The 26,572-nt window shown below is 42.2% G+C and overlaps 1 protein-coding gene across 1 annotated transcript; it reads left to right on the top strand.

Annotated features, from left to right (window-relative positions):
* Positions 1-1,279: 1,279 nt before the first annotated feature.
* On the top strand, positions 1,280-26,572 carry PDILT (protein disulfide isomerase like, testis expressed; the record flags this gene model as incomplete). The annotated part of the gene is made up of 11 exons (XM_079542646.1): positions 1,280-1,475; positions 9,402-9,608; positions 12,498-12,631; positions 14,605-14,742; positions 15,404-15,514; positions 16,815-16,940; positions 17,888-18,085; positions 19,417-19,537; positions 20,722-20,903; positions 24,476-24,565; positions 26,501-26,572. 11 exons carry the CDS (start codon positions 1,280-1,282, stop codon positions 26,570-26,572), a joined length of 1,575 nt encoding a protein of 524 aa, XP_079398772.1.

The following is a 26,572-nucleotide window of genomic DNA, read 5'->3' as shown; positions in this document are numbered from 1 at the left end:
AGTTCACTTGAAACCAAGCCTTCATCACACCAGGTATGAAAACAACCTAAACTGAAGCAATCTGTCAACTCCAAGAAGTGGAGACTAGCACATCAACCACAATCAAGATCACCAACCACTTTTGAGAAGTACCCTCCTAATAGTAAATTTTTCATCCTTTAGCTTAAGAGCATGAAAGAGTGAAGCTACACTTTTATCTCTTCAAGAGAAACATTTCTTTCACTGTTAGCTTGGTTCTTCTGAACTGGACAGATCCATCCTCAAGTCATCTCTGTCCTTGCTTTCTGATCAGACCTCTAGAGACATTGCACCTTTGGGTGTACTCTTTAGTCTACAACTTTCAACATGGTTTAAGGATTGTAAGTGTTCCTACTACCGTTAGAGACTGGCAAATATTTTGGCTTCAGTGTTCACACTTGAAAGCTATCCAACAGTTGAAAGGAAACATTTGGAGCCTTCAGTTACTGTACAGACACTAGCTAACAAATTTGGGTCACAAGCTGTTCACATTGCATGAAATCGTTCTATAGCTGGGAATCAACAGCAATATGCTCTGGTTTAACCTACAAAGTAGGTATCTTTCTTGAGCTACAACATGGTACTTCCTCAGAGAGCTTATCCTGAATCAATCTGCAGGATGTAGCTTTGCAAGCACAGCAGACAAACAGGTATTAACCAGAGGAACAGCTATCATCTAGTTTTCCTAGTGCTTGCCCAGGGGGGCTGCGGATGCTCCATTCCTGGAGTTGTTCAAGGTCAGGTTGGATGGGGCTCTGGGCAATCTGATTTAGCACTTGATCAATAGCTTGGCATCCCTTGCCCATGGCAGGGGATTGATGGTCTTTGAGGTCCTTTCCAAGCAAAGCCATTCTAAAGTTCTATGATTCTATGATCCTATGATTCTAGTTACCTCACTGTCCTCTCTGTAGCTCTGTGCTAGGGTACGGCCACAATAGCATGTTGTCAAATTGACTTATGCTTCGGAGGCATGTTTCCCCTCCTGTGCTCTCCACCTTCTCTCCAGGGTTCTTATTACTTACAGCAACTGTCTACCTATTATCACTGCAGAAATTGTTTTTCCAAACACTGTTAGAGGTGGGGAAGTAATTACGTTAACCTTCCAGTGGAAAGGTGCATTTGGCTCCACTGGTGGTAAATTTAACAACCTTATCAGCTTCTAAGTTCGGCTGATAAAACAGCAGCCATCTGAGCAGCAAATACTGCTGCTTAGTGCTCCTTTTCTCCTTTCTTTTTGGTCACCCAATAAAGGCAGGGCAAGATGAAGACGCATCAGTTCTTTCTGCCATTGTTATTTCTCTCAGGTTTCCTGGATGTAGAGAGCATAAGCCCAAATGAAAGAAAGCTAAGGAAAGCCAAACTCCCTAAAATAAGAAAGGAGAACAGCGTACTCTTGCTGAAAAAGAGCAACTTTGACAGAGCATTGAAGGAAACGAAGTACCTACTGGTGGAGTTCTGTGAGTATCAGCTTTTGTCTGTGTCTTATCCTGTCCTGCAGCTCTGCAGAGCACGGCTGATGCTGGAGCACGAAGGTATGCCTGTTCTGCTGTTGCTTTGTCCTCCATCAGCCCTTCTTCTATGTCCACCATGTCTCTATTTCTGACAATAACTACAATCACTGATTCCTTTTTGGAGTATTTGAGCACTGGCTCACTCCATAAAACTGATAGTAAGATAGGTTTACATGTGTGCAGCTCCAACTTTGCATTCTCTGCTTCCACTGCCTAATCTTGCAAGTGTGTTTCACAGCGATGATGAGTGAAACTGTGTTCAAAAATCAGAGAGGGCTTTCCTCTCTCTTATGTTTTCATGTACAAGATTTATGCCAGATGACATCTCTCCTCTGTAAGCATGTGGGCTTCAGGGAATGGCTCAGTACATTATTTTAGTGCCTGTAACTGCATGATATGGGTTTGCAAGACTCTCCCTGAAATCACTAGATTAGGTGCACTAGATTAGGTGGAGGCAGGCTTGTGGTTTTTCTATTACGTTCCTGCTCATTCCTCATGGGGAGCAACTCATTTTGTGAGTTCGGAGGCCTGGCATTACAAGAAGTAAATAACAAAAGCAAAAGCCAAAGAACAGTCTTGTGAGTGCACCCACCTAAAAGCTCAGACTGCATAACTTCCCCCTCCACATGGGGAGGTTTTTTGAACAGCTTGCTGGTAGCACAAATTCTTACTGCCAGAGCAAAATTCCTTCAAGAGGCTGCATGTTACAGTTCATGCCTGCAAACCTGAGGATGCCATTTCATGTTCAAAAGGTCCTTCTCACTTTCATTGCCAGTGGCCACAATGAAGTGTAGGACTTAAAAAGGGCTATGCAAAAATCACTCATAGTGAAGCTGCAGAAGCCCTATGGATAGCATTGATCTTTCCAATGTGTTTTACTAGCTCGCTTCATACAACCTATCAGCAAGCCCAGTTCCATGGAGCAGTGCTCATCCCACTCCTTCTCTACTTCATCACTGACATTCATGTTGAATTTTAACAAATGTGCTTACGATTCCATGCCTGCATACCTTGTGCTTAGTGCTCTGCTGGACCAGAAATGATCATTCAGACTGCAGCAGGATGGAAATAATGCGTGGAGACACAGCGCATTTCATATTAAACACCACGCACTGTGGTGCAGAGAGGAGTTACAGCAGAGATAAAGGAGTCCTATAAGAGACTGCAGTGTAAATAAAAATGCTGTAAATCACCAAGTAGAGACAGTTCAACCAAACAAGCAGGGGAAGATACTACTTAAGATAGGAACTTTTTCCTGATAAGCTTTCTACAGGAGTGTCTAACTTAGACAATGGACTTTTCAATCTGTGTAAAACAACAAAAGCTTTGTCTCTGTTCCCTGTTCCCTGAGCCTGACATTGCTTTACCCTGCTATCAGTTATGCTGCACTCACTGAGCTCAGCTTTAAATTACACACTTTGCAGGCTCGCTCTGCTCTGAAGGCAGGTAGGCATTAAGCACAAGATGCAAATCCCAGATCTATCCTGAGTTGAAGTTAAAGCAATATCCTAACTTTACAGAAGCAGATGTGATGAATTAATGAAACTAAAAATAACTTTGGGTCATACTGAACATTTCATTAATCCTCAAACTGTTACAAAACCTAACATATTTCTTAAACTTTGAGAGCAATCACTTTAGAAATTTATTTTAAAAATTACAAGACGTTTGAAATGTTGAAATTTAGCAAGAATGTGTATGTGTTTTTGTTGTTTGTTGAGGATTTACAGCTACTTGTCAAATTCACCCTGCAGTTGTGAATTGCTTTGGTTCCCTCTGAAGATGTGATACTTGGGTGAAAAAATACTGTATCAGAAAAACCCTATTCAAGCACTATTCTCAGCCTTTTTTAAGAGCTGATTCAAAGCACTGAACATCCGGACTGGGAGGAGTTTGTAGCCAAGCCTCCTTGCTGCTGGCAGAGCTGATCATCACCAATGTTCTGCAACATATTTCAGGATTTCAACCTAATACCAAATGGGAAGAAGACGTGTAAAGTTCCACGAAAAACGAGAGATGGATAAAGAATTGTTTAGAAGTCTCTAAAGAAAGAGACTTAGGCGCTCACAGCATGTAGGAGACCTAAACCAGGATCTCCTGCTCCTACTTCAGAGAAGTCTTGTCCCTCCATCTGATACTCCACCACTCACAAATGGATTTGTTCAGAACCAGAGGACGAACACACCATGTCCTTGCACTATGCACCTTTGGATAAAGTCACAGAGGAAGCACTGCTCCCCTCCCACATCTTCACCAGTGAGCCTCACTGCATTCTGGTTTGGATTCAAGGTCACTGCATCTATCTGAAGGGCTTACTATGGACTGCCTTTCTTCCTATAAATCAGAATGACATCTACAGAGACTTGTAAAATCATTCAGACTGAGTTCCTCAGCCAAGACACATTACCTGGAAGTCTTCAGCCTCAGTCCCAGCAGGTCCCTTTGGAGACGATGGTACTAACTAGCCTTTGAGACAGTGAAAATGCATCCTACCCTGCAGCACTGGCCCAGGATGTGGGAAACATGAGCCTATTCTGGTTCACATCTGGTTCATTTACTAGAATTTGCTTTGCCTTGGAATGAAAAGGATAAAGATCAGACAAGCACAGAGAGCCCATAAATAATTTTTTGTGCCCTATTCCTTAAAATAGGCTAAGTAAACTGTGTGAACATGAAACTACTCTGGGAACTGAGGTAATGAGAGACAGAGCAATATTCCCACATAGGATTAGAAATCCAGAACGAATGCAAGACCTGAGATTCTTCTGAACCCTTTCTCAATCACGGCAATGCAGTGAGAGAATGCAAAGGAATCCCATATACCCCAGAAAGTGGACATGACCAAGAAGGAGAAAAGTGTAAGCTGCAAATTTGGATTTAATGCTTTAGGATCTGCCTTACATTTGTTTGTATTGAGAAAATCTCAACCCTTTCCCTGCAGTATACCAATATCTACTTACCAGTGGCAGAATATTCAGTGAAGAAAGGCCTGCTTTGACATCTTCTGCCCAGTGACTCCCAGGCCCTCCTGGTGCCTCCTGCAGTTCCACCCTCACTGTGTCACAGCTCTGTCTTCCTTCAGGCAAGATTTAATATAAAAACATCTGCTGATTGTCTGCCGTGCAGTGCAGTACCCTAATGAGCCGAGCAAAGTGCACGGGGCAAATTCCCATTATGGAAACAAAGTAATGATCGAGAAATCCAACATTCTTCTGCCTTCATCCTTATCTGCTTTCTGCAATGAGAAAATAGCTGAAGAGGCAGCACAAAGGAAGTGGGGGAAGGCAGCAGAACAGAGAGGCCAGTTTCAGTTTGCTTTTTTTTTTTTGGTGAAAAAAACAGTGAACGATGTCTGAAAACAGCACAAGCAGCACGTGGCATTGTGCCCATTCTCTTATCTGAATTATATGTCCTGATTGTGCTAGGGGCACTCAGTTTCAAAGTCCACATGAATGGTCCTCATTCTGCTGCAGTCTGCAGCGTTGCCATTAGTGTTAAACTGATCTAAGTGTCACTCACATGCATGCTAGCATAGAGAACATAGTGCTCCTGCCACCAAGAGATGGTAGATCTTACATGAGTGTTGCTTGCATGGGAGAGTTTTGTTATTTACACTTTGTGTTAACTGAATACAAACCCCTGTGGCGAAGTGCATCGCAGGATATTGTTGCTTTCAAGTTTTATCCTCAAAAACAAGATAATCAACAAAAAAGCCCAAGCACTTCAGCGACAATTAAGCACCACAGGGAGGATGAAATGTGTCCACTTATAAACACAAACACTCCAAGTACTACTGCAAACAGCCGCCAACCGTGACCACTTTCAGTCATGTATTAACTTAGTCCCCACAGACTTCTCCAGGCTAAAATCTCCCAGTGTTTCTCCACGTGAGAGGCATTCCAGCCCTCTGATGATTTTCATGGCTGTCCTGTTCTAACAGCTCCGTGTCTTTCTGATGCTGGGGACCCCAGTGCTGGATGCAGGACTTCAGGTGGGATCTCACAGGAGTGGAGCAGTACGGGGCAGTCGCATACCTCCATCTGCTGTCACACTTTTGGTGCAATCCTGGCTACAATTGGCTTTCTGGGCTGCAAAAGCACATTACTGGTTTGAATCCCATTTTTCATCTCCAAGTTCTCTGCAGAGTTGCTCTCAGTCAATTTTTCTTCCAGACGCTGACAACACCGAGGATTGCCTTGACCCAGCACAGGACCCTGCACTTAGCCTTAGCTTCATGAAGTCCACGTGGGCCTATTTCTAAAGCCTGTCAGGGTCCCTCTGTGCAGCAGTTGTCACTAGTTTTCCTATCTTATTTATCTGGGTGGTAACATTTTCATTGTCTTTTTATAACCTATGGACAAACACACAAGTGGTGGATTTGTGCACTGCACTGCTACTTTGCTCTCCAAGCACATTTCCACCCATTAAAAAAAAAATAAAAGAAACATTTACCTTTTCTAGCAGATCTGTGCATGCAGTGAGCCACCAGATCAGCCATAGGATTCCTGCAGCCTGTGACTGGCAATCAGTGCTGGGCTGATGACATTTAATAGGCAAGATAGCGTGACAAAGACATTCACCTCCTTCCCAAGGCATTAAAGCAGAAGGTGACGTTTCTGAAACAAATGGGAAACTGCTGACTGTGCATATGTGAGAAAGGAGACTTCCATGCAGTGAAGGGAGCATGACTAATTTTAAATCAGTGTGTCAGCTCACTCGTAAAGCCAAAATCCAAAGCACATTCACTCGTGTGCTAGGAGCTGCTTCCAGCTATGCAGAAATCTGCTCACCACATAGAGAATGGGAACAGTTCAAAAACACCCCCAAACATGTATATCTGATAACTAAGCTCCATACAGGAACCTAATGCAGCATGAGGGAGTGTGGGATGTGGGCACCTTGCTCGTGTAGGCTTTGCTGGAAATCTGTCTCAGTCCTTAAGAGTACACTATCTGAAATAGATTTATTGATTTATTTGTAAAATATGCTTTTAAAAGGGAGCTCAATGAAAGTGCCATGTCCGGGCAGCTACAAGCATCACTGGAATCACTAGGTGATATTCTAGTTCCTGGACAGTCCTATCGATTAGCATCAATCCCTTATCTAGATGCCCTTATACATGCTTCTTATTAACTGAACATTCTGTAGAAGGGTCCAAACTCTTGAATAATCTTCAGTGTTTGCACAGCAGAAGACCTCAACTGAACTGCAAACTGCAAACATTAAATTAGCTCAGATTCAAAGTACAGAAGTCAACACAGGAGATAATGGGCTGTATTTTGCACAGTAGAATAGAATGGGAACACTTTCAAGGTCACATAAGAAAACGTGCATTTGCAGCAAGATCAATACCTTGCTTTTCTCGCTTCCAGTCTAATATGTTAAACAGGAAACCATTCTTCTACACAGAAAATTATATATCGTTAGTGAAAACTGTAAAAGCAGACTACACAGGAAAGAGGAAAAGTAGGAGTCCTGAAGTGACTTTCTAACCATGTCAGGAACTAACAGCTAAGAAATCAGTTTTTAGCATGACAACAGGCATATTCACAGTGTCTGCAGCAATCACCAGACATCAGTATAGACTGCCCAATGAAACTGGAGGCCATTAACAATTAGCTAAAGGAAAGAGGAACTCATCATACTTCCATGTATTGTCACTTAAAGGAAGCTTTAGGGACATGAGAGAGGTGTACATATCAGCAAAAAGTATCTCTGCCCACATTGCAGTATATAGTAGCTGGCTATATGGTACCATGAAGCAAAGTAGTTGCTTATTCAGGTCATCCATGTGTTCAAAATACAAAATTTCTAGTGCTCTTCCCACTTTTAACATATCCATTTGGCGAGGCTTTGGGTAAAACATACTCTGGCATTCTCTCTAGGACTCTGTGCACTGTGATGAGGTCCTGTTCTTAATCCTTATGCAGCAATACTTCTGGGAAGCAGGTTCCTCACTTCTTGCACCGAACAAGAGTGCTAGCGGCTTGAGTTATAAAAGTGGAAAATATGACAAATCTCCCCCACGCAGCACCTTTCCTCTGGGGAATGAGGGTATATATAACATCTGTTCCTTCTGACCTTTTTAGAGGAAGGTTTTGTTATAGAAGTTCTTAAAATAAAGGAAACTGTAGTCATCAGAAAAAAAGAGATGCTGTTCTTCAGCACTTGCTGTCTGGGTAAACTTGCTGCAGAAATGGTGTTATGGACTCTCCCCTGCGAATAAGTGTCCTGCAGGCACACTTCACAGAATAGCCATGGCTGTGTGAGAGTGGGTTCAAGTCATTAGGTGATAAGGGATCATTCTTTAAACAAAATACATCTTTGAAGTTGAAATATTTCACAGAAAAATGGATCCTAAAGTCCCCCAGACAATCTACATATATATGTAATGCCCATATTGCTTATTGATACCTGCATACCTGGGAAGCCTCCAGGCATCTTCAGCTTCTCTGTCTGGAATATACCAACAATTTATTTTGCCCCTTTTTAAGAGAGTTCCACTTCACATGCAACAAGCTTCTGATCTTCCGGATTCCCAACTGTGGTAAAAGATCTGTGCAACCTTATTTTATTAGGGAAAAAAAAAAAAGTTGCTATATTGAAATTGAATCATAGAATCATAGAATGGCCTGGGTTGCAAAGGAGCACAATGCTCATCCAGTTCCAACACCCTGCTGTGTGCAGGTTGCCAACCAGCAGCCCAGGCTGCCCAGAGTCACATCCAGCCTGGCCTTGAATGCTTCCAGAGATGGGGCATCCACAGCCTCCTTGGGCAACCTGTTCCAGTGCCTCACAACCCTCTGAGTGAAATTGCTTCTGGTGTAAACCACTGCCTTGGAATTAGCCAGAAAGTACTGGATCCCTAACCACCACCATGTGACTTCTACTTGTTATTCCAAGTCCAGAGCAACACATCTTAGAAAGCCCAACATCTCTGCCTAATGGATCTGGGCTCACCCTGTCTGTATGCAGTCATTACATATCAGCACAGCAAACACGCTGTGTTTTAATAAAGACTCCATGCATCTCTAATCATTTTAAGTAATGATATTTCATAAAGGCTCAACAAACATGCTCTCGAGAAACAGCAGTGTTTTTATATGGTAAATATGCCATGTCTCCCGTTGACAGAGCAGAACTTCCATTAGTTCTTCTGCAGTTTCTTCTAGAGTGGGTTGAACTCAGCCAAGACAGATAGTACTGTGGTGTTTTTTATGCTGGGAGACGGCATGCTGCAAATTTATGGGGGAAATGTTAGAAAGAGCATCTTTATAATTACAAGAAAGGAAACTGAAGTTACAATTAAATCTCAGAAAATCTCTGTAAAGTGGCAATGAAATTAGTTGATGAACTACAACTGCCATTGGAGCTAGCCGAGGGTTGGCACATGGCACACACAGACACCTGTTATTTTAGAACCACTATCAGTCTGTAAGAGCATATTCTCTCCTTCCATATCTTATTTGAAGAAAGTTTCTGAATTACACAAGTTTATCCCAATGAAGTGCTTTCACAACTAGCATCTTACAAAGAGTCTCGATGTGAGTGCAAACTCTACCCTTGAACTCCCTTTAGAATCTTTAGAATCAGGATATTCTGTCGAACTCGCTTTTTTACTCTAAGTCATTTCTTGCCAACAGAAGACTATTGCAGTCCTGTTGATTATTCACTCTGACTTGTCCAAGTACTCATGTAGCCTTGAACAATCAGAATCAACACAAAGAAAGAAGAACTAAAGATAATTTCTCACTTGAGTCATAAATGGCTTTTATCCAACCCCTCCAGCTACTATTTGACATAATAATTTCTGCTGCAAAACTTCACACTGGAGCCTGTGTAACCCATTCTCTTTTGACTGACCCTTTCCAGATGTTTCTTTATCTCAAGCATCTCAGAATGTGTCGAAAGAATTTGCTGAGGCTGCGCGACTGCTTAAGAAAGAAGCTCCAAGAATCCAGTTTGGCAAAATAGATGTCACAGATCAATTTGATTTGAGAAAAGAATTTAATATTCAAGAGTTTCCTACCGTGAAATTTTTTGTGGATGGCATCAGGGAGGCCCCTATAGACTGCAAAGGTAAATTATTTTCTGCACTGTTAATGACAGGATGTGCTGACCTATTTTGCTGCCAAGGATAAAAGTATGGATGCTCAGATACAGTCTATGCAAACTCTTTGTGCCCATGGTGTTAAATGTGCAATAACTCTGTATCTATACAAGAATTTTGATTTTAATTGGTCTTCTATGTTTATAACTGAATATGCTTCTCTCTACTGAGTTCACACTGCCAAGCTCACAGCTGGCATAATTCTGAGGACATAGAAACACACCCAAAATGACACACGCTACAAACAAACTACAAACAAACAAAAAAAATCCCCATAAATAAAAGTTACACCAAACAAGAATTGGATCCCAAACCCACTGGTTTGCACTTCTGCTGGCTCACTGCAACTTCCACAGGTACTGTCCCTGCAGCAGGATGCATTTAACAGCAAATTCTGAACAAAGCTGAAGAAAAGAATTTGACAGTGCAGCCATGAGAGGGAGCTCATACATGGCTCAGAAAAGAAATTATGGAATAATTTCAAATCTTTTGGGGAAAGTTATTCAGCATAAACAACAATATTGCAATAGTACGAATGAGCAATCCTTGGAAATCCAGGCCTTCTTAGAGTTTTTCTTCCAACAAAAGTGCAGACAAGTAATTCCTTTTCCTCCCCTCCCCTCCCCTCCCCTCCCCTCCCCTCCCATCCCCTCCCCTCCCTTCCCCTCCCCTCCCCTCCCTCTTCCCCTTCCCCTTCCCCTTCCCCTTCCCCTTCCCCTTCCCCTTCCCCTTCCCCTTCCCCTTCCCCTTCCCCTTCCCCTTCCCCTTCCCCTTCCCCTTCCCCTTCCCGTATCCCTTTAGTTTTTCTTCCTAAAAATGGCTAATTCTATAGAGTTAGCAACAATGTCATGACTTGCCTAAGCCTCCATTTGTGCTCTGAGGAAATACACTTAAGTCACAAGTTTAAAAAATGATTGTGAAGTTTGTTTCTGAGCCTGTACACAACGGAGTGCTCAGATTTCTTCAACTCCTGAGCCCCTGTGGCTGCTCTGCTGAAAGCTGACCTGGAGTATTTTTAGTAACTTGCTTCTCCTTGTACATCAGCTATTGAATTTCATATCCACGTTCCCATAATCTACGCTTGTGCAAACAGCTCCTGCACAAATGCCACTGAAATCACAGTTTGCCATAGACAACTTGTATTAGAGGTGCTGATACATGAGAGTGAAAGCTCCGACTTGAGTTTCTAGGGCTGACTTGAAAACATCTTTTAAACTGGTAAACTAACTTGTCAAGCGTGCTTGAGAGAGCCAGAGAACACAGAGCACCGCAACACGACATGCACACAGCCATCCTTCAGCCCAGAGCTGCTGTTTAAGAGACACCTCCCAGCAGGACACAAGGAGTTAGCAAACTGCTTCTCCCCTGCAATCTGCATAATGCAGTGCTGACTGTTCTGAGACATACACTGCTAATAATGACTTAAATCACGCTTTGTTGATTTGCTTGTACAATTGCTAGTGAAAGCTTACCTAGCCAGTATAACTATAAACACTAGGAATCCTCAAGCAAATCCTAGGCATTGCAGAAATCGTTATTTACAACTCCAAGGCCAGAATTCGCCTAGAAGAAACAACTGCACAGGCCGTGTAGAACAGCAGCAGGAATACTCTGCATATGAAAAGCCTGCTGAGAGGTTATTTAGCTGACAGAAAGCTGCAAGAGCCCAGCTCTGCATGTGGATAGAAGCCAAGCCCTGTGTGGCCGCTAGGCAGTGCTCTGTGCTTTGCTCTGCAGCCTGCACACCTTAACAGCCGATGTCTGCCAGCTTGGCCTTAAAAAAATCCAATGACAACAAAAAAACCCCGTCACCACCACCAACAAAAACCCCATATTTTAAACTAGTTGCAGTGCAGCCTGTTGCAAAATGACTTGATGGCAGTAAAATGGTATGACTCAATTTTGACCTTGCCGTATTGTTAAAATACCCAGCTCTAGGACTTGCATCTTTGATTATCCACTTGTACAGCACATCTCGACTCTGGCACTTTGCAGCATAACACATGCAGACATTTTCATGTACAGTTTTCATTAACCCTTTGCTGGACTTTTGTTCCAATCCAAAAAGGATGCCAGGCTCACAGAGATGAAGGGGTTATTTTATGGCTGAGAGCCTCAATTTATGGCTCCATTTCCTTAGAAAACACAATAACTAGAAACTATTTTAAAAGAGATTTAGGATTTCTAAAACTCCTGAAAACCTGAGAAGAATTTACCGAATAAATGGACTGAGTATGAACTTATGAACACAGTAATGTTAATTTAGAACCCCAAAGATGGAATGCTGCCAAATTTAAGGACAGCTTTGACATTTTTCAGCTTTGTTCCTCATATCTAAGACAAAGTGAAGCTGCAGTACCACTGGGGAGTTTCATCATGTCTCTGTACCTATTAGATCCTTTCTGCAGCAGCAAAGGAACAATTTTGACACCTAACTCAATTGAATAGCCAATCCAATAAAATCTGCAATTGGTTTGAAGACATTTTGGATTAAACCTCAGGTCGATAGCTCTTTATAGCTTATTATGATTTTGATTCACTTGTGGGCACATGAAACTCTGCAGAACAGGTTTTCTAGTTGTCTGATTTGTCTCATCTCTACACTCAAGCAATTAACTGGACGCAGTTGTGTGCAGAGGCCCCACAAAACACTGCTCATCACTGCTGATCTTCTAGAGCTGGCAGTAATTACAGTGGTGACGGGACCCTGAAGTTGGGTTTGAATCAGCATCGACCTCAGTCCTAAGGAGTCTAAGTTCAGCATCCTTCCCATCTTCCACTGCTTCTGTCTTGATTGCTCAGAAATGTCTCATTCATTTTGAAGCTCACTTTAATTCTTTTTTTTTTTCCTGCCACAGGAGTCAGACAGGCTTCAGCTTTTATCACATGGCTCAAAAGACGAACAGGACCCAGCACAGTTTTAATCAACTCCACCGATCAGGTCGAAGCCATCATAAATGCTGACGATTTGGCAGTGATTGGCTTTTTTAAGGTAATTCACTGGAGAGCTCAGAAGGCTGGTTTCCCTTCTGATCTGTTAGGGTTATGTTGTTTTCCACTGCCACCAAATCTCACACATCCATAAGGCCCAGAACTTCCTGAAAGACTTTTTGTACCCTCCAGCCTCCTCCCTGGCAGGGCAGGGCAGCACAAGAAGCATAAAGTGCTCAACATTGCAGAAGCACTGCTTTGCAAAAGGAAAGCAGTGGGGTACTATCACCACCATCATCAAAAACCCAAAACACAACAGTGTGAGCCTCTACAAAGAAAATTAAACTCTGTGCCAGTCAAAACCACAACAACTAATCACAGCATTTCTATTCAAAGATGGTGTAAAGCACAGATGTGAATATTTGGCAAGGAGAAGGAAAGCTCCTTTCATGCTCAAATCCCTAGAAAAGGTGATAAATACCATCAAATGTGCCGGAATGCCTTTTACTTGTCTTTCCATTTGAGGAGTAGAAAAGAGCTCCATCGGTAACTCATTAGCAGTTTATTTAACTTCTGCCAGCTAGGAAATCTGCAGGGAATAGGAAGTCAAATTATTGCACTGTGTATGATCCAACTCATGCAGTCCTTTCTCAGGTAAAATCCTACTGCTTTCCAAAGTAGAATAAGGTCCTCAGGATTTGGGACTGAACGATGCAGAGCAATAGCCAAATAGTGTAAAGTAAATATGAGCTGTCAAAGCACTAAGAGGTCAGTACAAAAGGGGTAGGTTTTTTAATTCTGCTTTTTCATTGTGTCCTTGAAACCTTCACTATCTGAAACATTCAATGCTCTAAAGAGACTTTTATTCTGGTAACTTTCTGCCTAGTTCAAGGCTCGATGTCTGGACTCATACCTGTACTGATAAGGTCCCAAATGTGCTGGCTACAGCAGACAGACCATGTTTTATGGCTGAGGAAAGTAGGATTCATTACCAAATTGCCCAGAGTAACAGAGGTGGTGAACACAAATGGCATAATAGGAGAAACTGTGAAAATGCTCACAAAGCCCAGAATTTTCTTTGCGGCAATCTGCTCACAGCCATGTATGGAGAAGGGCAGTTTTCCAGTGCTGGATCAGACTGAGATGCTTTTGGTATGGCAGTGATGCTGGAGAGTCTCCTGCAAAAGGCTGATAGCAGATAGTGCCTGCAGATGTGTCTGACTGGACTCCACAATTTACCTGAAAAAACAGTAGATGAGCACTATCATGAGTGAGGCCATGTCAGAAATGCTGGGGGTAGAAACTAATGCAGTGGTGTCCAAGTAAATAAAGAGCTGCATTTGGCCTTCTGTTACTCACAGATTGCTCACAGATGTGAGTGCCAAAATGTGTTGGGAGATCTCAGCATATAAATTGCTATTAATCCAGCGTGAAATAATTGTCTGATTAAATCATACCCGAAAGAGCTGCTGCCTTTCATCGTGCTTATTGACTACTAGTTCGAGGGTGGACAGAACGGTGACTGTTTGACAGATGTAGGAGTCAAGATGCCTGCTTTGAGGAGCACTTAGTCAAAGCCCCAGACACATCCATCAGGTCCTCCTGCAAGCAGGCAGCCCTCCCTTCTTGTCCATGCAGCTCTTTGTGCAGCTATGCAGCAGAGCTGGAGCAGGGGAGCAGCTGCTAGCTCGATCCTTCCCCGTCTGGAGAAGTCTTGGCAGAGTGTGGCAATACCAGGGGAGTGCAGGGCAGATGAGATGAGTGCAGGAAGGAGATGGGGATCTGTTCAGAAACCATATTGCCCAGCCCAGACAACACTAGCCAGAACAGTGAACACAGCAGTGCTGTCACAGCACTCCTATGATTTCCTCTATTCTAAAGATTTCCCTGTGAATGCAATTGTGGCAAGCTCATTTTTGCACTCACCTATACCTCACAAGCCTTTCAGGGCCCACATCACTTGCAGCTCTCACTCCTACACATTCTGTCAGGATCCTGGACACAGCTCTTAATGAATACTCTTTCTGGGATTAGGAACTTCACAAAGACAGCGTGGAAGTTTTCCGTGAGACTGCAAAAGATGTGCCAGAGATGCCTTTTGGGATGACAAGCAGCGAGGACATCTGTGCCCATTATGGCATCCAAACTAACACTCTGGTTGTGTTTAAGAAGGTAGGAGTGTAAGCCTAGCAAGGTAAGGTGCAACAGGCTGCTGTGACAGCTTCAGGACATGGAAAGGCAGTGTGGTATTTTTTCAGGTTATATCCCGACCTGAAATTCAAGTAGTTTATCACAAAAAATATTGCATTTGCAGACAAGAAAGATAAGGAAGAGGCAGACAACAACCTCTGGATGTTTTCCATCTGTCTGCTCACACTTCAGGATCCTGGTTTATACTTGAAGTCATTTTATGAGGTGTTCTAATTCACCAATCACACATGCACACCATGAACTGAACATGGTAATGTTCAGAGAGTTCTGCTGACTCTTCCCTTTTCCTTCAAGCAGGTATCTTTTCTTCCAGCCCACATCAGAAGTGGTCAACAAGATCAAATATACAGTAACAGCATCAAACTTTAGGCCTCAAAGTAGCCAGACCAAAAATGGGGGTAGAAGAGATCTGCTAGTTTATTAATGAGCAAATTAAAACTGTCAGCTCTATCCTGGATTCTAGCTATAATCTTCTGTAATCCATGCCATTCATTTTACAAGCAATGGAATTTCAGTTACTGAGGATCAGAAAACAGTAAGGGCAACATTTTAGCTTAAAGACAGTGCTTTTGTTCCTATAGTTGATAAAACCAACAACCTCAAATCTCACTATTTATCTAAGGGAAAACCTGCGCATAATGAAGTGCTTGAAGATGGCAGACAGAACAAACTGGACCTCACAAGGATAATCAAAACCTTTACCTTGGATTTGGTCACTGAATATAATCTTGAGGTATGTGTATTGTTTCACTGTGTTAACAAAAGCCACGGGAGAAGGACAGCCAGTAACATTTCACATCAACCTCTGAGAAATCTCCCTACGTTTCTTAGGTTTTAGGCTATCAGATTGATACAGGCAACATGTTATGAAACTGCTTGCATGTCTTGACAAGTTATTACCTGGAACAGAAGAGAGTATTTGGCTAACATATTTCATGTGCTATTTCCCACTTACTGCAAGCTATCATTTGTGGCACCTCTTATAATACTGTAAAAAAATGGGAAGGAAGTGGGGAGGGAGGAAACCCTACCCACCAGATATAAAGTCTGTGTGTTAAGAATTCAGGGATGAGGGAACAGTTGCCTTTCTTCCTAACAACTGCTGTCACTGTGAGCTCTGCTGGCAAATACCATCTGCAGAGGAATGCATACAGAAAAGAAGGAGCTGATCAGCTTCTTAGTGTTTGAGAATGTTGTTTGACTAGGATAGCCCTAATCACATCTAGGAACCGCAGTAAAATCCAACAGGCAGCTCTTGGTCAAATCCAGACCAGAGGGTGCATCCCTCTTAGCAAGGTGATGTTTCCTGAGGGAACAGGGAAGGGCTGGCCAAGCAGTGAGCCCACCTGAACATGCAGACACCACTGACCTGCAGAGAAGGCACAAACCTCAGGCTTCTGAGGCAGCTCAGAGGGTTGGAGGTTGGAAGGTCAGTTTCCACCCTGTCTCCAGCCCTTCCATTCCCACGCATCAACCCCGGCCTCTGGGCCAAGAGAAATTAGAAACACTGGAACAGCCATTACTAGAGGAGGAAGAGGAGACAAGGCGTGGAAGTGCTTGCATGGGAGGGTACTCATTAACTCTGATCATGGTGTGGAATGAGAAAGTTCTGTGCAAAGGAGGAGATGTAGGCTGCTGATGGCATGCAGAAGTGAGGGAAGTGTCCCAGTTGGCTCTAGATGCTGCACCTCGGCCTCCTTAGGTAACATTGCCTTTTACTTTCAGCACATCTTTAGCACTAATTCTTCAGCATGTGTTACACAGGAGGACACAGTCTCCCTTCTGACTGTAAAATCCATGAATACCAATGAGGTTTTTACTGAAATATAGAAAATATTCAGGAGCTACTGATTCTTCTCACTTTATCTTCTCTAAAACAATGAAAGCAATCTCAGGGTTATGGAAATTATTGGGAATGGAGCCTTGAGAAGTAAAATTTGCAATATCAGAACTGAATGACACTGATACTCTGAGCCTCTGATTCCCTGCTCTACTTAAGAGGAATGGAACAGATGTTGAGTGTTGTTTTCCAGACATCTGTGAAGATTTTTGATGTCCCTGTTGAAAACCACATCCTGCTGTTCATCCCAACGAACTCAAAGACATTCAGCACAACTTATGAAAACTACAAGTCTGCTGCTGCAGAATTTAGGGGGAAGGTTTGTAATATTGAATCCTACAACACAAACACAAATGCTAAAAGATCAGTGGAAAAACACCATTGGTGTTTGCAAAAGTACACTGATGCCACTCTGTCTTTAGGTCTACTAAGCCCTTTAGAAACCATTTCAGCAACTATTTTTCAGCTTGGGCCCTTAATAGAATTATCTGAGAAATTCAAAGAATAAATGTCACTTCAAAACGATTCTTCAAAACAGAAAGATCACAGAAACCAACACTAATTCCAGCTGCTCCCACTCAACTGGCTTCTGATTTTACACATACAACTTTCTCGGAGCAACTTCCAACCAAAGCTGGCTTTAGCAAGCTTCTGGCAATTTCTGCCTGCACCCAGAAATGGCTGAAAGATCTCAGGGCATTGCCTGCAGCAAGAGCTGGTTCCAGCTACAAAGCCTGAGAAACACTACAAGGCATCTGTATGGCTTTGTCTGCAGTGCACAAGTGTTTGCATATGTATATTTACAGATAAGAGCAGTCTTACACAGAGGTATTTCAGTTTCTATTGCCAGCCAGCCCGGTGCTAAAGATTGAAGAAGTATAAATTGCCTTGTAATAGAAGAGTGCACACGAGTATTCAAAAAGACATATGCATGACATGTGTTCCAGCAATTCTGTCCTGTGAAGACCTATTAAGAACTTTAAGGGGTAATTTAGAAGTGTTTCTAAAATAAGTGGTAGCAAACCAGTGTGAAAAGGCAGAAGGGAAATTTCCATTCATTTTGGCTGTTTTGCCATTTCTTAACTTGGATCAAGGTACGAAAATGTTCACAGAGCTGCTGGCTTTTGGGCTGAGACCAAAAAAGGGTTCTACAAAATTGCTTTCATTTAAGGTTAGGTCCGAACCCGCTGCCAAGCTGCACTTCTCTAAAACGGCTAAAAGAAAGCTGTAAGACTCAACCAGATGTTTGGCTCTCTTTATTATCAGATAATGTTTGTGGTGGTGAATACTAATGAAACAAGAAATGGACGCATTTTTGAGTATTTTCGCATCAGGGACGTTGATGTTCCTGCTGTAAGAATCCTAAATCTGACAAGCCAAGCAAAGTACAAAATGCCTGCAGATGAGGTGACTACGGAGAACATAAGACATTTTTGCCAGAGCTACCTGGATGGAAAAGCAAAGGTATGTCCATTACTAATGAGATGCCCCTCTGCTACACCAACTAAAACAGATTTGCAAAGTTAGTATTAGAACAGTGTGCTTTTCTGATTATCAACTGATTAACTTACTCTTGCCCTGGTGCATTCACTGATAATTACTGAAAGAACATTCCTCCGTATTTAAAACAGAGGGGTATTACAAAGCTCTCCCGTTCTCCTACCTGAAAAATGGGCAAATTATTTAGGATGCAATTTTTCAGTTGATGCAAGCTGATGTTTTAGTGCTTTAAGACTCCCTGTGCTTCCATCTTTCCAGTAATCGTGGAGAAATCTGTTCTCTTGGTTGGGAGAAATGAAATTTCACTAATGATTGCAAAGGAATTTGAAGTTCAGCAAATAGAAAATTGTCAATTTCACAGTAAAACAGAATTTAGCAGAGTCTAGCAGAGTGAATTTTGACAGGATGAATCACTCCCAGTGGTAAATACAGTATTTTTTGTCATAATGAAGCATCATCCTCCATACTCACATGGAAAATACATGAAAACATTTTCCTTCTTTAGTGCTCTTCAGGGTTATTTACTTTCATTTTCATCACAAGGAGTGATGAGGTGAGTAAAGTCAGAGTAAATTGACTTCAAAAATTTGAGCAGTAGATCCTATTTTCAATCTTGAGGCAGGTGGAGGGACAGAAGAGCTGCAGAAATCTCCTCCACAAAGAGCTGCTTTGGTGGCAAACACATGCTATGGAACAGCTCCTAAGAGGAGAGCGTGACATTCTTCTAATTGGTCAAAAAGAAAAGAAATTGCCAGGCTATATGCTGGAAATTGTAGGCGTCACGTGGAGGCTGTGATCAGCAGCAGAAGAAAAATATAGGCAATACTCACCGTTTTATGTGTTTTACTTAATTTTCAGAGCCCTCAATAGAATCATAGAATCATAAAATGCACTAGGTTGAAAAGGACCATTATGATCACTTAGTTTTAATGCCAATAAGGGGGTAAGCTTTTCAGCATTCTAGCCAATGAACGGTGGGCAGCAAGCATCCAGGATAACGTATTACAATACAAATATGTTCCCAAAAGTGATTTGCAGACTGTCTGTATTCAAGAGAGGGACACATAATTCTGCCTGCCAACTATACAGGGGTGTGAGATACCAGTTCCCTGCTGAGGGCAGAGCACAGAGTAGCATGAGAAGGCAAGAGAGGATTTAGAGATAGCAAAAAAATAGCATTAGGTGGAAGAGGACAGCAAGCAGAGGGTGATCCCACTTGTCTCACAATAACTTGATCTGGAGTATAGTTCCTCAATGCTCCCTGCACTTTCACAGCAGTGTTTGTTTCTGCTTAGTTACATCTCTCTAGTGAAGAAATTGCCAAAGACTGGGACAAGAAGCCTGTCAAAGTGCTCGTTGGCAAGAATTTCAACAGGATTGTCTTCAATAGGACCATGACTGTGTTTGTCATGTTTTGTAAGTGTCATTGTATTCAGACTGCTTTAATGTGATCCATTGGAAATGAAAAAAGAAAGCTCATTCTTACATACCAAACTGGTCTTTGCACTTTACAGAAGTCATGCTGAGCAGATTTGTGATGTCTGATGAAAGCACTTAAAAAATTTTGTCCTATGAAAATGCTGCACTACCTTTGGTGACTTAGAGCGGCAATGAGAAACATTCAGTCCCTTCAATAAGGTTTTGTCAAAGCAATTTCAAATCTCTGCCTGGAAGGAAAGGGACACTAGGATCTCATGCTGTACAATGGAACATTATAATATTCTGTACAGTATGAGTCTGGCTGTCTTCCAAGGAGAGAAGGGAGTTAAGTAAGGTTGTCTGGATGCAATGCTGTAGTATTGCATCCCAAAGAGCTGTAGTTTAGCAAATCTAACTCCTTTCCCTTCTCTGTCTGCAAGTAAAGTGGCATTCCTTGTCAACCTTTCTCTGCAGGAAACTGCTGCCCTACCCTATACCAGCCAGGAGAGATTACACTGCCTTAATTTGTTCAGTAGAGCAAACATACAGCATTAGTATAAATACAGCATTCAGCATAATACTAGCAAATTCTTAACGGTAGTACAATCATGCAATCCTTTTAATTCCATCTAATCTGATCATGACCACTCTTCTCTTGATGGAAAATCTGTGGCTATTTAAGGGCATTCTCAGCAGTATGCCTTTTTGTTAACCTGTTAAATGTGCACTGCTTGGAGACAAAGCACCACCATACCTCAATCTCCTCCTTTTCAGTACAACTATAGCATAGTTTATGGACACATTTAATTTTAATATGTCTGGAGACATTTTAATATGTGTAAAGCATTTTGTGCCTCTGGCAAGTACCTCATCATGGGAACAATGTGTTTCTTGGGTTGCACTGGTTATCTGCCATGCTTCTCCAGCAAAGTCATATGGCAAGTGCTGTGTGTTACAGTAATAAGGATCTAAGAAGCAGTGCTGCTGCCTTAGAGATAGTGATAGTAATAACCTTACGTTGGTTATCACTACATAAAGACTTATGGAAAATGGATGGTTTCAAGTAGAAAGGGACCACAAGAGAAATCATAAAACCCCATTAACTTTCACAGAATTAGCAGATTCCACTCAGCAAACCAGGACATGCTCTTACAGCAGACTGCATGCTTTTACATTTGCAGATGCCCCTTGGTCCTATGATTGCAGAAAACTTCTGCCAATCTGGGATGAGCTAGGAGAGAAATATCAAAGCCACAAGGACGTAATCATTGCAAAGATAGATGTCACAGCAAACGATGTCCTGTCAGTTGTGATGGATCGCTATCCCTTCTTCAGACTCTTTCCTGCTGGACCCGATATCCAGGTGAGAAACTTGAGGGGATGGCACAGCTGCATGCTGATGGGGGACTGTGTGTGCATGTCGGATGGAAGCACATCCTTTAAGCAAGGCTTTGCTCTTTATCTACTCAACACTGAGCTCATTATGAACAAGAATCTGAATTAAAGGGGAAACTCTTCCACTGTCTCTGAAACATGAAGCTGTAGCAAGAGCCTTCGCTCTATTCGCCATCTGGGACCTCACTACTGCCTTATTCTCTGCTGTTTAGCAGCCTCCCATCTGGGTTCTATCAACAGCCTCACCTCAGAGCAAACTCCTAATCATGAGAGCCAGACTCCTCGTCACTACAGGCCTTTCTTCAAACCACGGCAAGAGGCAGACAGTCACAGAACAACTCTGAAGCAGCTATGACTAGGCTGTAAAATACTGCTATCACTTGTCACATCCTCTATATTTTCACAACATTCAGCTCTCAAGACTTACTCCTGTGCAGTTCTGCCAGTAATTTTATTTCATTCAGTCTCAGTAGGGAAGAAATATTTGTTGTCAAGACTAATGATCTTCAGAATATGCTACCTAATGCCACGTTACAGAATAATCAGAAAATGCTACAGCTGAAAGAAAGAAAAATATTAGACAAGTAGTTATATTCCTCCATCTACATATACAATCTCATTAAAAATAAAATACATCTGAAGCCAAAATAAATTAAATTCTGAGATACCGCTATAATTAAGACATTACTAAGCTTTTCATTTTTCTTTTTAGTCCCAAACTTAAATTAAATTTGAAGACATTTGCTCATGTTCTCATTTAATCTTTTAGGGAGATATTTTGCTCTCAGATGTGCATGCCCATCTTCTAATGAATTTAACTATAGTCCTGCACACTCACATTGTGCTTTGTCTTTAAACAGGAGAGCAGAAATCCATGAAATTCTCATAATAAATGCCAGATTGTGAAAAAATCAGTAATATCTTTCAGTAGCCATTAAGGGATTGTTTCAGACTTAAAATACTAAGTTTGTTTGAGATCTGAAGTTCTTGCTTGTGCACCATGTTTTTATGCCAGGTCCCTTGGTACTGGAGATGTTAGCCTGTACTTGATGGGCAATGCAGGTGTCCTGCAGCTTCCTGCAGTGGCTGACCCACGTCCCAGCCTTCCTTCTTAGTGCAGTGAAAGGACAGCTGGCCACAGACCATCATAAATAACCGGAGACACACTCAAGCCATTAATACACAGTCACTGCAACAGCCTCAGCCATTTTCTACCCAACCAGCAGTTATACCAGGAATTCTTCCAAGTACATTTACACCTTTTTAGAAGTTAACCAAAGAAAGGGTGCAGTTATACCCCAACTTGCCAATACACAGAGCATGACATACTGTATAGGCACTACCCCACCTTCACAGTCCCTGCTTCTTATTCTGCCAATGAAAAGCTCAACAGAAAAGTCTTGGAGACAAAGAGGAACGTGCAGAAGGAAGAGGAACAAGACATATCTACAGGCCAGCATCACCACCTGGTCCAGCCCTGATTTCACACAAACATAGTGCTGGAAACAAACACGAGTCTTCTAACAGCCCCTGTTGATCCTCCATGTTGTTTAAAGACTAAGGATGAATTGAAAGCTAGTGTGGAAGCAGGTAGCATTCTAAAGATGGAATAACTATCCCAAGACTCTAGAAAGCACTCAAATATACATAAAGGAGTTTGAGCCAGCTCATGATAAGCCAATGGAAATGTGGCTAATATAACATGACTCATAGCTGTTTTCTAGATTGGGTTATCATGTTCTCTACTTAAAGAACACATTCTTACACAGACTCTTCCATGCACTCTGGCCTGATGAGATCACATTCCCCTCCTACAGACAGGAGCATCTGCTTGGTCTGCAGGGCATGAACTGTCTGCTTTCCAGTCACACTCCATCTAAGCAATCTAAGAAGTCAGCTTTTTCTGAAGCTAAAGATGAGTGACCCTCTTGCTCACAATGGATGCAAACTTGGTGGCTTATTTCATTTTTTTAATAATTTATTTTTAAACCTGAAGTCACATAGTGTGGAGTTAAGTGGGGCTACATGAGCCCAGACACCTCCATCTGTAGCTGGACACTTAAGCACAGATCCAGTTTTCCAAAGCACCAGCTCTGTGTTCCTATGTTATTTTTTCATTCTCACTGTTTAATAACCATTGATTTCAGCATAAGGATGCACTGCTAGATGGCTATTGATAAGATAAAAAAAACCTTCTGATGTCAAAAGCAAAAATCAACTCTCAGTGAGACAGAAAAGTTTCCTCCTCCCCCAAAGAACAATTAAATCTGGCATGTAGCTCTATTCCAAGAACAGCTATAGTCAGAGCTGGAGGAACAAGAGAGTGGAATGACTGTGTGGAGGAAAGAGTGACCAGGCATCATCTGTGAGATGAACAACTCATCCATTGTGTCATCAAGTCCAAATGTGAGAGAAAAACATGCATTTTTTCAGGCAGATTTTAAGGTTATTTGATTTATTTCTATGGATTAAGTAAGAAAAATAACATTGACATACACTTACGCACTGATTGCTCTAATGAGAAATGTTGACACACATCCTCAGTAACCAGAGCAAGGATCAACTGCTTCTCTGGTTTTACAGGTCTTTGGTCTGAGAAATTTCTATTTCAGCCATTAGAGTGGAGCAGGACTCATCTGAGAATATTAATTGCCTCTGGAGGAATCAAATAATATTACTCAAGAAAGTTAATTTTGCAAAGAAAAGATGCCTTCAAGGTTGCAACATCTTTTATTACAAGAGAATACCTTACTGCATGGGGAATATTAAACCCATGTATACATCTAGTGAATTCACCAGGGAATGGAGGTCTTCTGTTTATAGTCCCTTGAACTCAAATCAGGCATAACAGCATCCGGTATAAAGTAATACAGCATTGTTGGTCTCTGTGAGAAGCTAGATTACCTCAGGTGAGAAAAGGCATTTGCCTAAGTCTAAATAGACTCTGGTTGACAGCAGACAATTCCTGAAGTGACACGCATGGGCTTCTACAAATTTTCACTGAAGGATTTGTGCAAGATCCTTTCAGACTTCCAGAGGGTGCTTGGAAGTGATAGTATTTGGGAAAAAAAACACCAAACCCAACGTCTTTAAAAGAGAGTATGATGCTCAGACTCATTCAGAGAATTGTAAAGACCTAAATTGAAAGTGCATCTCACTAAACTTATTAAGAAAATCTCTCATGAGCCCCCAACTGAAAGTGAAGTTTAAGAAAAATAATGTAACTGCTCCCCTTCCTGCTGCTCTTATTGAATATTCAAGCTGGGGAATGTGGATTTTAACAACGTTTCTGGATTTTGAATTTCCATAAAAATGTTCAGACAGCTTAGAATATCACAGCTGGACCTGCAAAATACTCTGCTCCCCAGATATCTTGCAAACGTTTAACTGCTGCAATTCTACCTTCACTTTTTAAACTAAGAGCAAAAGTCTAGAGCGCGGGCAATCTAAAACATGGACAACCTTCAGCTAATTATGCTGCTATTTCCAGCACTTTGTGTACAGAGTTAAAGACTTTCCTAATCTTCAAACTCTTTCTAGGAGGTGCCCTATGCTGGGGAGCACAACTTGGAGGCATTTTCAGAATTCTTAGAAGAACAAATCAAGATGAGAGCAGAAACAAGAGAAAAGGTAGGCATCTGACCCAGACAATGACTGATCTGCTGTGCAATCCAAGGCATGTTTGCACCCTATATAGGCACACCTGAATCGGCAATAGCGTAGACCACAAGTGTGGGCTTCAGCCATTGCTTGGATGGTTCTTACCAGCTCACCAGCTTGGCATGACCACATTAACTGCAGTCACACACCCACTCGCATCCTTGTTTTCGTCACACAGAAATCTCTTCTCCCACTCCTCATACCACCACTGAGCCCCTATGTTAATGTGGTACTGCAAAAAGAAACCTGTGCCTTGACAAGTGTAACCAAAACCTTGTCAGGATTTTAGCTGGAAAAAAGCCTTTGCTAAATTCATTTCAGCTACAGCCAGACTGGTTCAAATATTCATACTTACCTCATCCTTCTGCATGCAGTGTAGTTTCCCTTCTTCATAAAGCAATGGCACAATTGAGAGCTGACTGTCCCTCATATTGACAATCTAGTTATGACAATTTTCTGATTCCTCATCTCTCTCTCACCCGCTGTAAGTCAAACCAGATAAGCATTAGCTGTCTCATTCAATGTAAAAATTGATTCACTCCTGACTTCACTGCTGAAATAAGTAGTTACAAATGGAGAGAGATGACTAAATAGTGTTACCAAACAGAGGTCTGCACTGAAGGGTCAGACCTGTGACTGACCAGTCACTGTACACCTCTGTTTTCCAATACCTGGAGCCTACATTTGGTGTCTGCCCCTGCTGCATGTACCTCAGTGCTGAGTCTGCAACAGATCCCTTGAACCCCATACACACCATCTTGAGGAGCCATTCTGTCATCCCTTCTTCATCCTTTGTTTTGCATTAAACCATAAGTACCTACTTGGGAAACATTACCCATAAAATAAAATAAAACCATCCTTTGTGCAGTAAAAGAGGTAAAATATCTGACATTTGTTCATCTGTTCAAAATTCTCCATCCTGATGTGTTCCAAGTTTTCCCAGAAGAAAGCAGTTGTGGACCTTTTGCAGTACAGTGCTTGATGTAAAGTCCCCTGTAAGCATAACTCCTCATCCTGACTTCAGGGTATTCATAAACAGGATAAACAAGTATCACAGAATCACGGGGTTGGAAGGGACCTCAAGGACCATGAATCTCTAACACCCCTGCCACACGCAGGGCCACCAACCTCCCCATTTAACACCAGCCCAGGCTGCCCAGGGCCCCATCCAACCTGGCCTTGAACACCTCCAGGGATGGATGGGGCATCCACAGCCTCTCTGGGCAGCTGTTCCAGCACCTGACTGCTCTCTTAGCACAGAAATTCCCCCTGACATCCAACCTCAATCTTCCCTCCCTCAACTTCAAACCATCTCCCCTTGTCCTGCTGTTATCTTCCCTTTCCAAGAGCTGACTCCCCTCCTGTCTGTAGGCTCCCTTTAGGTACTGCAGGCTGCAATGAGGTCACCCTGCAGCCTTCTTTTCTCCAGGCTGAACAAGCCCAGCTCCCTCAGCCTGTCTTTGTAGTGGAGGTGCTGCAGCCCCCTGATCATCTTTGTGGCTCCTCTGGATCCTCTCCAACAGCTCCTTGTCTTTCTTGTACTGGGGGCTCCAGACCTGGACACAGTAGGTGATTTCTTCTGTAATTGCCTAGAAAATATTCCTCCATTCTCATTATCTTACCAACCATGGGGTCCAAGTTCTCATCAAAGAGACCATTCAAACTCTCATCTGTGCTTCGCCATAACCCAGTGCAAGGGCATGCAAACAGAACATGTTTCATCAACAGCAGCTCTACTTCTTACCCTATTAACCACTACTTCTTACCCCATTAATGTGCTCTTGCTGAAATCAATTTGTTATATACTGATTTTTTTTGTTTTTGAAAGTAAAGGGTTACTAGGAGCAACTCTCCTAGTGAACATGAATAGTAAGCAGCTTTGCTCTTGCATTTGGTTTTTAAAAGGGTCCTTCAAGAAGAATGAAAGAGGGTCTCAGCCAGAAAGAGACTGTAATAACTGAGAAAGAAGAACTTTGA

The sequence above is a fragment of the Tetrao urogallus genome (assembly GCF_951394365.1).
Source record: "Tetrao urogallus genome assembly, chromosome: 15".
In the NCBI taxonomy this organism is placed as follows: domain Eukaryota; kingdom Metazoa; phylum Chordata; class Aves; order Galliformes; family Phasianidae; genus Tetrao; species Tetrao urogallus.
This window is presented reverse-complemented; position numbering and strand designations above follow the sequence as displayed.